This window comes from Vulpes vulpes, chromosome 2, assembly GCF_048418805.1.
Source record: "Vulpes vulpes isolate BD-2025 chromosome 2, VulVul3, whole genome shotgun sequence".
NCBI classification, from domain to species: domain Eukaryota; kingdom Metazoa; phylum Chordata; class Mammalia; order Carnivora; family Canidae; genus Vulpes; species Vulpes vulpes.
The window spans coordinates 152,631,470-152,643,749 of NC_132781.1; the positions used below are offsets into that span (position 1 = coordinate 152,631,470).

General features: G+C 41.3%; 1 protein-coding gene across 3 annotated transcripts in view; it reads right to left on the reverse strand.

The window, feature by feature from the left end:
• Positions 1-12,280, reverse strand: part of WDTC1 (WD and tetratricopeptide repeats 1) — a 62,008-nt gene that overhangs the window by 18,163 nt on the left and 31,565 nt on the right. For all 3 annotated transcript variants that reach the window (XM_026014591.2, XM_026014592.2, XM_072750663.1), the window contains exons 4-5: positions 2,581-2,627; positions 2,078-2,189 (exon numbers count right to left, since the gene is read on the reverse strand). In XM_026014591.2, the coding sequence (XP_025870376.1) occupies positions 2,078-2,189; positions 2,581-2,627 (159 nt within the window). The remainder of the gene's footprint in view (positions 1-2,077; positions 2,190-2,580; positions 2,628-12,280) is intronic.

A 12,280-nucleotide genomic window follows, 5' to 3' on the forward strand; every position in this document is an offset into this window, starting at 1 on the left:
TTTTTCGACCCCAAAGTTCCACTCCCAAGAAATAATTCTATTAGAAAAAAAGGGACCTGTGCAGAAATGCTCAGTGGCCCTCCTCATAATAACAAATACTGGAAATGGCTCAAATATTGGACCCTAGGGAAAGATTGAGCATCAGGAGACAACATCTCCATGTAGCTATTATAAAGAATGAGAACCCCGCCATTCAGACGAAGTTGAGAACAAAATATTCCAGATGACATGTGATAAGAACAAAACAGCCATAAGTATAGCTTTGAACAGTAATTTTACAAAAGTGTGCAGTTCTGTCACCTAGCTTTGGGAAGAAAAAATTTAGGTGTCGTGCTAGTTAACTTTTTCTCTTTTTCTTGAGTTCAAAAAAATTAATTATCTTCTTTCTTAATTGAAAAGTTTCTTCCTACCCAAAATAAGGCTGAATGGGTGCTGGGGGTAGGGCATTATTCTGCATTTAAGGAGCTCAAGTCCTACTTAACTGTTCACAAAAGAACAACAATTCACTCTTTCCACATACCATTCTCTAATGGATCACCAGGGCAAGGGGTAGATGAAATAGATGGAATTTAATCATTTTCAGGGGCAACTAGTAGTCTTTAATCCTGTCTGGAGACAGCATATACCTCATGCACAACAGAAATGAACAGGTGAGCTCTTGAGGGCTAGAGCCACACTCATCACACACTGTAGTTGCCACCAGGGGGAGCTTGTGGGTTAAATAAAATTGTGTGTAGTGCTACTTAGTATCTAGAGAGAAGAATCCTTTTCTACACTTGAATGGAAGAGGAGGCTGAGGGTCTGTGAATGTTAAGTGCCTTGCCCTAACTATTAGCGAGTATCAAGACCATTGTCAAATTCTGGTTTCCGAACTCAACATTTTGTGCTGTATGATGCCAAACTGATGGCATAGGTCCCTTTCCCAGATCCCAACCCCTGGATTCAAATTGAATCTAACACTTTTCAGGAGGCAGAAAACAGTCCCTGCTTGCCATGCAAGAGGTGAGTCAGCATTGTTCTGTCTCTAAAATTGCAGAAAATCATCTAGGATTGGTCCCTGGAACAGGAGGTGAAAATCAGAGCTTAGGAAGGAGGCAGGGTTTAGGGAGATAAGTAGGTTCTCTGCTCTCAAATCTACCTTCTTCATGTATCTTGTAATTCTTCTTGATATTAATTAGGAAAATATTTCTTAGATTAGTGAAGCTTTCCAAAAGACAGCCTCATTCTCACATACATCCATTATAGAATTTCAGAGCTGGAAAGGTCCTTAAAGGTCATTTCCTCCAACCTTATACCTGGCAGATAAAGTTCCCAGTGTGGAGAGTACCTCAGTGCTTGGACATTTCTTACATTCTCAAAGGGTCCATGCTACCTTTTCCAAATTGCTCTAGCATTAGACAGTTCTCTCCTTCATCTGGTCCACATTTGCTCCTGTGGACTTAAGAGTCACTAATCTCACATCTGTTCTCTGGGACCAAAAGGCAGAAGTTTCATGTCACTTCCACTTACAAGCCTTCAGAGGTCTGAAGACACTTCTAAGTCCTATTCCCAACTCTCCTCAGCTCAACTTCCACCAACGAGTCAGTAGCCCAAATGTAGAATAGCTAAAAGCACCTGTGCCAGGTGCCTTTTTACAATTATCTCATTGAACTATAATATTAAGCCTATGGATTGCTGCTTCCCTTTTAAAATTAAATGATTTATTTACTCATTTATTCATGAATCTGGGGGTTTTTCCTAAGCTAACTTCCTATTTACAGATGAGTAAAGGGGCTTGCCTCCGTCACACAGCTTCTAAGAGGCAGAGAAGTCTTTCTGCTATCTAAGTTCATGCTTGGAACCATACCACATACTATCACCACTCAAATAAATGTAAATTCACCTAGAGCTGGCCTTGTGGCTCTACGTAAGGAAGCAGAACATGAAAAAGAGATGGGGTTCCAGGAATCATAGTCAGATGCTCAGATCACAAAGGTGTCTGTAACCCCAGGGGGAACATGGGACACCAATGGGCAAATACAACCATGTGCACAGCCTAGTCACACCTTGTACTTGCTCTGTGCCTTATCCTGCTCACCTTGACAGAGAAGATATTTGCTGTGTGTCCCGTGTGCATGGAGAGCAGCTTCTTGTGGTGCAGAGGGTCCCACACAATCGTGTGCTGGTCATCGGAACCAGAGGCAAGCAAACTGCAAGCATAATGAGGGGTTCTGACCTCTCAAGTTCCTAGGCTCCATTCCCTTACCCCACATTCCCTATTCATAGGGAATGAAGCCACATAGAGCACGACAAACAGGAGATATCACAGAATTCAAGGTTATCTTGTAAACATTACTTGAGTTTCTTCTATTTTGTCCTAAGGACTCCTCATTATTCCTTAAGTGCCTTAGGTTATCAGAAAAACAGGGTTTGGGCAGTTATCCAGTTCATCATTCAACTCTGTGTTGATAATGATGGACTAAACTGAAGTATACAGAAAAGTGCAGCAGTCTCTCTTCCTTAGTTCTACTAAGGAGGAGGAAAGTTTCCCCTCTCAGCCTCCTCACTCCCATCTCCAGAGGTGCACTAGCTCATACTCACTCTCCCTTTTCATTCCATTCCAGACAGTTGACACATCCTGAGTGACCCTGGGGGAGTAAACGGAAAGGAACAAGAAGAGAGCCAGTTAGAGGTTCTTCTGGGGGAACACAACACCGAAAAGAACTAAACAGATAAGCTGGCCTTTCCATCATCCATGTTTTCCTGGTGCATGTGAGTGACCAGATTTGAATTAAACTGCCTGGAATCTTAGAATATATAACCTACTTTCATAATCACAATCTCACTTAATACTGAACCCCTGAGCCTTTATTTAATATTTAAATTTATTTTTTTTAAGATTTTATTTAAATATTTATTTAAATATTTATTTATTATTTTTTTTTGAAGATTTATTTATTTATGATAGACATAGAGAGAGAGAGGCAGAGACACAGGAGGAGGGAGAAGCAGGCTCCATGCCGGGAGCCCGATGCGGAACTTGATCCCAGGACTCCAGGATCGTGCCCTGGGCCAAAGGCAGGCACCAAATCGCTGAGCCACCCAGGGATCCCCGGATTTTATTTAAAATTTTAAAAAGATTTTACTTGTGGGCAGCCCCGGTGGCTCAGCGGTTTAGTGCCACCTTTGGCCCGGGGTGTGATCCTGGAGACCTGGGATCGAGTCCCACATCAGGCTATCTGCATGGAGCCTGCTTCTCCCTCTGCCTGTGTCTCTGCATCCCCCACCCTCTGAGTCTGTCATGAATAAATAAAATCTTAAAAAAAAAGATTTTACTTGTTTATTTGAGAGAGAAAGAGAGAGAGAGAGAGAGAGAGCTAGAGAGAGGGCACAAAGCAGGGGAGCGGCAGAGGAAGAAGGAGAAGCAGCCTCCCCACTGAGCAGGGAGCCCTATTCTCCCTGCTCCATTCCAGGACCCTGAGATCATGACCTGAGCCGAAGGCTGACGCTTAGCCTACTGAGCCACCCAGGTGCCTTTTATTATTATTATTATTTTTATTTTTCCAGGTGTCTTTTAAAGGACAGGTTTTATCGATCCTATTTTGCAGAAATGTAAACTGAAGTTCAGATTAAAGTAAGCAGCGGGAATGAGATCCAAACAAATTTTGGCTCTAGCACTAAAAGGGACATGTCCCCTTCCAGGGACATCCCCTCAGCCACAGAAAATTTGCCCAGAGGAGTATGTGACCCAAAGGCAGTCAATTAACTAGGAGGCTGATTGATCTTTCATCCATTTGCCATATATTTAATTTGTCAAGCACCTACTGCATATCAGGTACTGTTTAGACACTGGGGATACAGCAGTATAGAAAACAAAGTCCCTGATCTTCTGGAGCTTACTACAAGTAGGTGAAACCTGATATAGAAAGATTAATTGGGACAGTCTTGAGCTTAGAGGTCTGAATTGAGAAACATGGAGAGAGTGAGCCAGTTACCAATACACTGAAGGTGAGAGCATGCATGGAGAGAAATCATGGCAAAGCTAGAGCAATGAGGAAACAGAACCCATGAAAAGCAGAAGGTATAAATTGGCAGAAATTAGTCTTACATGGGAGAAGGAAGGAGCAACTCACTAGGCATTCCTACATACTGTTTTCTGTTCTCTCACTCTCCTTTACTCCTAAATGGTACCTAGATGTTCATTTATTTATCTCCCTGTTTCAAATTAGACCATGGGTTTTAGCAAGTGTAAATCCACTGTCCTTGCCATACTGATAGGTTTAGGAACTTAGGTCTTAGTCAAATTGGACATGGCATTCACTTGGGCACAGGGATTGGCTCAGAAGTAACTCTGTGACCCCAATCAGATGCCAGGGCCACGGTGGCTGGGATGCTTCTGGAAAAGGAATTTCCTCATTCTTAGAGGACAGTCTATGAAAGAGATGCCTTTCTTCTTTTGAATGCTGAGTGTATTGATGTGACATCTGGAATTGCCACCACAAGGGAAGCCAGCCTGAGAGTGAAGTCAACACGCAAAGGATAATCCAGCCAAAGGGAATCATACAAATATGGAGCAAGAATGACCAGAGTAACCAATACTGATGCCTACTCTACTTCTGGACTTCTAGTTAAGTGAGACAGTCAATTCATTATTGTTTGAGGTCATTTGATTCAGGCTGCTACTTGTGGCCCAAAGTGTGCTGATAGCTCCAACTCACTCTTCAGGTCTCAGTTTATGGGTACTTCCTTTAAGATGCCTTTCCTGTCCTATAAATTTGGGAGGGAGGAACACCCTTCCTTGTGGACTCCTATTGTCACACTGTATTATGACTCTGTGTTGACATCGTTGTTTGCTTCACCAGACTGAGCCCAGAGAAAGCAAACTTTGTGTCTTATATTCATTGCATCCTCAAGGCCAGATACAGAGCCTGGCACATATCCATTGCCTGAATGAACAAACAAGACCAATGGGATTAGTAGGAAGGATCGAGCAATATGAACAAATCTAATTCCCCAACTATCTGGTTAGAAATGCTTTTCTTCTGCCTTCTCCTTCCCTTTTACCCTTTGTTCTATAAAGATTCTCATTGGGGTTGAACCACATTTCTTTCCAGGTTCTGCACTTATGTGCATTCACTCTGTTCAGACTTGTCAGATCACTTGGTGACCTGAGCCTCTCTCACATTCTCATCATACTTGGTTGAAACCTCCATGCATGGCTCTGGTCACTCTTTTTAGGTCAGAATCATTTCTGTCCTCAGCCATTTCATTTTCCCACTAGGATGTAAATGATGTGCCGGGGCGGGGGGGGTGGGGGAGGATTGTCACATCTATAGCTTGCAATGTTCCAGTGTACCAAAAGCCTTGAGTGATTGCCATCCACTGAGGGCTTCCACAGGGCTAAGTACTTGTGGTAGGCAGAAAAATGGCCCCCAGGTGTCTATGTTCTGATTCTCTAGAACCTATGAATATGTTATGTTTGGTGGCAAAGGGGACTTTGCAGATGTGATTAAGGTTAAGGTCTCTGAAATGGGGAGAGCATTCTAGATTATTCAGGTGGTCCCAATATGATCATGAGTCCTTAAAATCAGAGAACGGTTCCTGGCTGCAGAGAACTAGAGATATGTAGTTATAAAAAGGACTTGTCCTGTTATTCTAGCTTTGAAGATAGAAGAAGGGGCTTATGGGTCAAGAAATGCAACAGCTTCTAGAAATTGGGAATTGCAAAGGAACAGATTCTACCCTATAGCCTCTAGGAGGAACACAGCCCTGTCAAGACCTTGCTTTTAGCCTTGTGAGACCTGGAGCAGACTTCTGATCTATAGAACTGTGAGATAATAAATTTGTATTGTTTCAAGCCACTAAGTTTGTGGTAACTTGTTATGACAGCAACAGGACACTAATACAGCACTCTACATCCATTATCCTATTTAAGAACAGGTTATCACTACTCATTTCACAGGTAAGAAAAACTGCTCAGAGAGGATAGCTAACCTGTGATACTGTAATTTATAATAAGAAATACATATTTGGTCTTGTTCCCCATTTCTGAACCCCTAAAGCCCTTAAAATTTCCTTAAGTGGTAACAGTGAAAAAGATGTCTTGATATTCATAACAAGTTCCTCCCAAATACATCTAAGTTGTGTTAATGAAGTGATTTTTGGAAAGTATCTAAGGATGGGGTCTGGCTGCCAGAGGAACCAACCATGTGACTGGCGAGTTAGAATTTTCAGGCCCACTCTGCAGAGAGGCAGCTGGAGGCTGAACAGATCACCAACGGTCTATGATTTAATCAATCATGCCCATGTAATGAAGCCTTCACAAAAACTCAAAAGAACAGGGTTCAGGGGATCCCTGGATGGCTCAGCGGTTTAGCGCCTGCCTTCGGCCCAGGGCATGATCCTAGAGTCCTGGGATCGAGTCCCATGTTGGGCTCTCTGCATGGAGCCCGCTTCTCCCTCTGCCTGTGTCTCTGCTTCTCTCTGTCTCTGTCTCTCATAAATAAATATAAATAAAAATCTTAAAAAAAAAAAACAGGGTTCAGAGAGCTTATGGGTTAATAAACATGTGGAGGTTTGGGGGAGAGTGGCACATTCCAAGAGGGCATGGAAGCTCTGCGCCCCTTCCTACATATCTTGTCCCAGGCATCTCTTCTCTCTGGCTGTTCATGAGTTGTATCTGTTTAGAATAAATGGGTAATCTAGAAGTAAAATGTTTCTGAGTTCTGTCAGCCACTCTAGCAAATTAATCAAATTCAAGGAGGAGGTTATTGGAACCTCCAGTCTATAGATAGTTTGTCAGAAGCACATGTGATAACCTGAACTTGGACTGGCATCTGAGGGGGGTGGTGCAGGGGGCAGCAGGGCAGTCTTATTGGACTAAGCCCTTAACCAGTGCAATCTCACTTACCTTCCAAATTATGATCTCTTAGTTCCTGTTTAACTTTGTTAAATATTTATTGTAATTACTATTTATTATAAGTCCCTATAATTTGCTAGGTAGTGTGGTCTATGGGAGGAGGATGAGGCAAGAAGTGTTTTATTCTGACACTGCTCAGAATTTTAGGTACATAATGATGATTAAAAAGCAAAAGGTTTTTAGTGGGTTTTCTTACTGCTTTCAAATTCTTTACACACTATGTACCCCTTATAGCCTGCACTACAGCCCCCACCTTGGTATGCCACTAATAGAAAGAATGCTAGATATTAATATACATGATTTAATTATCACTCCCTTTTCACAGGTAAGACCAAGTCTTAGAGATATGAAATAATTTACCCAGGGTCGCACAAATTATAAATATCAGAGCCCAGATGGGAACTCAGGTCAGAATAACACCAAAATATTTCTCTGGTTATGCTGGAGTATCTCAGCTGCCATGCTTATTACTGTCTGTATTAAAAAAAAAGAGATCTCATTGCTACCATCACCTTAAAGACTATTTGGTCGTGTCAAGTAAAGTTAAACTTATATCTACCCTATGACCCAGAAATTCTATTCCTAGGTAATTACTTGAAAGAAATTAAAACATTTTCCCACACAAAGATAGACATCTATGGAATATCTGTAGATGCTTTATTTCTGAAAGCTCCAGGAGCACCTGGCTGGCTCAGCTGGAGGAGCATGTGACTCTTGATCTTGGAGTTGTGAGGTAGAGCCCCATGCTGGGTATAGAGATTACTTAAAAATAAAATCTTTAAAAAATGAAAAATAAATAAAAGCTCCAAACTGGAAAGAAACCAAATTGTAATCAACAGGAAAAAGGATAAATAAAATATAGTCTATCCACATGGTAGAATACTACTCAGCAATGAAAAGGAGAAACAGACTATAGATACATGCAACAACATGGATGAAACTCAAAAAACACTATGCTAAGCAAGAGACGCCACGCACACACAAAAATGTACCATTTAGTTCTATTTACATTAGATAAAGAACAGGCAAAACTACTCTTTAGAGACAAAATCTAGAAAGTGGCTGCTCTGAGGTAGGAGGGTTGACTGGAAAGGGCACCATGAGAACTTTCTATGGTGATGGAAGTACTTTCTAATTTATTGCAGATGGTAGTTATACAAGTGTCAAAACTCATCTAACTCAATACTTGAGACCTATGCACTTTATTTTGTGTAAATTATACCTCAATAAAGAGAGAAAAAGGTAATAATAGCAATAGTGATAATATATCAGCTGATATATACTGAGCACTATTTCACCATGTACCAGGGACAGTACTATGCCCTTCATATATACTTTTATTTTTATTTTTTAAAAATTTTATTTATTTGAGAGGGAGAGTGCAAGAGAGAGTAAAAGCAGAGGGGGAGGGGCAAAGAGAGAGGGAGAGGGATGAGCAGGCTCTCCGCTGAGCAAGGAGCCTGACATGGGGATCCATCCCAGGACCCTGATATCATGATCTGAGCCAAAGGCAGAAGTTTAACCAACTGAGCCACCTCGGTGCCCCACATATAAGCTTTTAGTTCATCTTTATAACTGTCTTATGATGGAAACATCATTACTATTTTCATTTTTCAGGTGAGGAAAAAGTTAATACCGTATATTAAATTTTTAAATTCTGAGCTGTCTCTCCTAAAAACTTAAATGTTTGCTATGCACCCACCAGTATTGTATGGGCTCGTAGAGACATGACTGAGTCAGACACATCTTCTATCCTCATAGAGCTGATGAGGTTTTCTCCTCCTCTTCTCCAAACATGTAACATTAGCCTTTGCCCATGTTGTTATAATCTCCTCAAAAGCATCATTTCAAATGGCTATAGAATATTCCTCCAGGGCAGCCCTGATGGCCCAGCGGTTTGGCGCTGCCTTCAGCCCGGGGTATGATCCTGGAGACCCAGGATCGAGTCCCACATCAGGCTCCCTGCATGGAGGCTGCTTCTCCTTCTGCCTGTGTCTCTGCCTCTCTTTCTCACTCTCTGTCTGACATGAATAAATAAATAAAATCTTTTTTTTTTTTAATTTTTATTTATTTATGATAGTCACAGAGAGATAGAGAGAGGCAGAGACACAGGCAGAGGGAGAAGCAGGCTCCATGCACCGGGAGCCTGACGTGGGATTCGATCCTAGGTCTCCAGGATCGCGCCCTGGGCCAAAGGCAGGCGCCAAACCGCTGAGCCACCCAGGGATCCCAATAAATAAAATCTTTAAAAAAAAAAGAATATTCCTCCAAAGGTTAAACCATATCCACCTCTACCTTAGTGTTATACATATAAGTTAGTTGCAAATTTGGCGAGATGATTTATTTTAAAATTCTAGTGGGAAAAGAACATTTACAGGTGACTGGCCAGTTCTGACTAGGTATAATGTCATGTTTTGGGGGGCTTTTTGCTCTTTTTATTTTATGGCACTTGACCGGAAATATATAAAATCTGTGTTTTTTAAAAAATTATTTATTGAGAGAGGAGGGGAAGGGGGAGGGGCAGAAGGAAAGGAAAAGAGAGAGAACCTCTGGAAGACTCCCTGATGAGCACAGAGCCAGACACAGGGCTCAATATCACGACCCTGAGATCCTGACCTGAGCCGAAACCAAGATTCAACTGATTAAGCCACCCAGGGACCCCTAGAAATCTGTGTTGCAATGCTAGATATCACCTGTGCTATTTAGGAGCACGATGAGCAGTCATGGTGTGGAAAACTGTACTAAAATGGGAAACATTGTTAATAAATACAAGTTAGTGAGGGTGCCTAACCTGATTTCAGCTCAGGTCATGATTTCAAGATCATGATATCAAGCCCCACATCGGGCTCCACATTCAGTGTGCAGTCTGCTTCTTTCTCCCTTTCCCTCTGCTCCTCCTCCCACTTATGTGTATGCATTCTCTCTCTTCTCTCAAATAAATAGGCAAAATCTTTGAAAATAAATAAGTACAAGTTAGTAGACAGCAATCTATCAAAATGTGGGAATCCAAAGGGAGTAAAGAAAAGTCATTCTAGTCATTCACTTCTAGAGGAAAAAAAAAATGGGACCCATTGTATAAGGGAATAATAATAATAATAAAAAGAGAAGCAAAGAGCTAAGAAGTCTACAAATCAGTGTGTATCCTGGTATAACCAAAAGAATTAGAGAGCCTTTTGTCCAGACTTATTTTGTTTATTTATTTTTAAAAAGATTTTATTTATTTATTTATGAGAGACACAGAAAGAGACAGGCAGAGACATAGGGAGAGGGAGAAGCAGGATCCATGCAGGGAGCCCAATGTGGGACTCAATCCCGGGACTCTAGGATCATGCCCTGAACCCAAAGGCAGATGCTCAATCGCTGAGCCACCTAGGCATCCCAAGTTTATTTATTTATTTTTTAAATAAGCTGAGGCTAGTTAGTGAGAATCAGAATTGTAAAGTGAAAGTCGTCTGGGTTCAACTTTGGCTTGGCCTCTTCAAAGCTGTATGGGTGGTCACTTAAGATTCCCAGAATCTCAGATTTTTCATTTAGAAATGGGGGTGATGATAATGTAAACCTGACAAGATCACTGTGAAGATCAGATGATGTAATATATGCAAGCACATTTTGGTAAACACTGGCCCCCATCCCTGGAACTAGTCCTCAGGTATAATCTCTCATATACTTGGTATATTCACATAGCTAGGATACTCACAAAGGATAAAGATCTTGAACAACTGGATTCCTTATTTACTTACTTTTCCAAAAGAGTTATTTTCTACAGCTATTAAATTGCTATCCTAAGCTACGATCAAACAGAAAATTCATTTATTCAGTACCCATTATGTATAAAGTACTGGGAGAAAAGGGAATAAATACTGGATAAACAAAAAACAGGCCCATGTCCATGGCAACATGAGACAAAGCTCTACCATAATAAAGGAGAGAGATACCCAAAAAACCTAGAAAAAGATAGGAACATTTGGCTTTCGGAACAAGCTTAAAGGATCTTTGAGGACACTGGCTTGCATATTCACATGCAAAAGAATGAGGTTGGGCCCCTATATCACATCATATACAAAATTAACTCAAAGTGGATCAAGGACCTACACATAAGATCTGAAAAAGTATTGAAATCTTGTGCCTTGGGTGGCTCAGTTGGTTAAGCAGCTACCTTCAGTTCAGGTCATGATCCCTGGTTCTAGGATCAAGCCCCATGGGAGGGGCTCCCTGCTCAGCAGTGGGTCTGCTTCTCACTCTCCCTCTGCTTCTGCCTCTCCCCTTACCGGTGCTCTCTGTCAAATAAATAAATAAAATCTTTAAAAAAAGATTTTATTTATTTATTCATGAGAGACACACAGAGAGAGAGAGAGAGAGAGAGAGGCAGAGACACAGGCAGAGAGAGAAGCAGGCTCCCTGCGGGGAGCCCAATGTGAGATTCAATCCCAGGACTCCGGGATCACGTGGTAAGCCGAAGGCAGATGCTCAACCACTGAGCCACCCAGGCATCCCTAAATAAATAAAATCTTAAAAAAAAAAAAAGTATGAAACTCTCAGAAGGAAACATGGATATAAATCTTTGTGACCTTGGATTAGGTAATGGTTTCTTTTTTCCCCTTTTTTTGGTGGTAGGGCTATAATTGATGATTAGTGATTTCTTAAACATGATACCAAAAACAGAAGTGATAAAAGTAAAAAAACAATTTGGGCTTCATTAAAATTAAAAACTTTTGTGTGTCAAAGGTGATATCAAAAAAGTGAAAGACAACCCAAAAAATGGCAGAAAACCATTTAAAATCACATATACAATGAGGGTCTAGTACCCAGAATATATAAAGAATTTTTACAGCTCAACAATAAAAAGACAAAAAACTCAATTAAAAAATGGGCAAAAGGGGCAGCCCCGGTGGTGCAGCGGTTTAGCGCCACCTGCAGCCCAGGGCGTGATCCTGGAGACCTGGAATCAAGTCCCACGCTGGGCTCCCTGCATGGAGCCTGCTTCTACCTCTGCCTGTGTTTCTGCCTCCCTCTCTCGCTCTGTATCTCTCATGGGTAAATAAAATATAATCTTTTAAAAAAATAAAATAAAATAAAAAATGGGCAAAGGAAGGGTGCCTGGGTGGCTCAGTTGGTTAAGTGTCTGCCTCTTGGTTCAGCTCAGGTCTTGATCTCAGGGTTGAGTTCAGGCCCTGTGTTGGGCTCCATGCTGATGTAATGCCTACTTTAAAAAAAATGGGGCAAAGGATTTAACTAGACATTTCTCCATATAAAATATACAAATGGCCAATAAGCACAAAAATCATTAATCAGGGAAATGCAAATCAAAACAATAATAAAATACCACATTACAACCACTAGGATGGTTATTATAAAAAAGACAAGCAATACATTTTGGTGAGG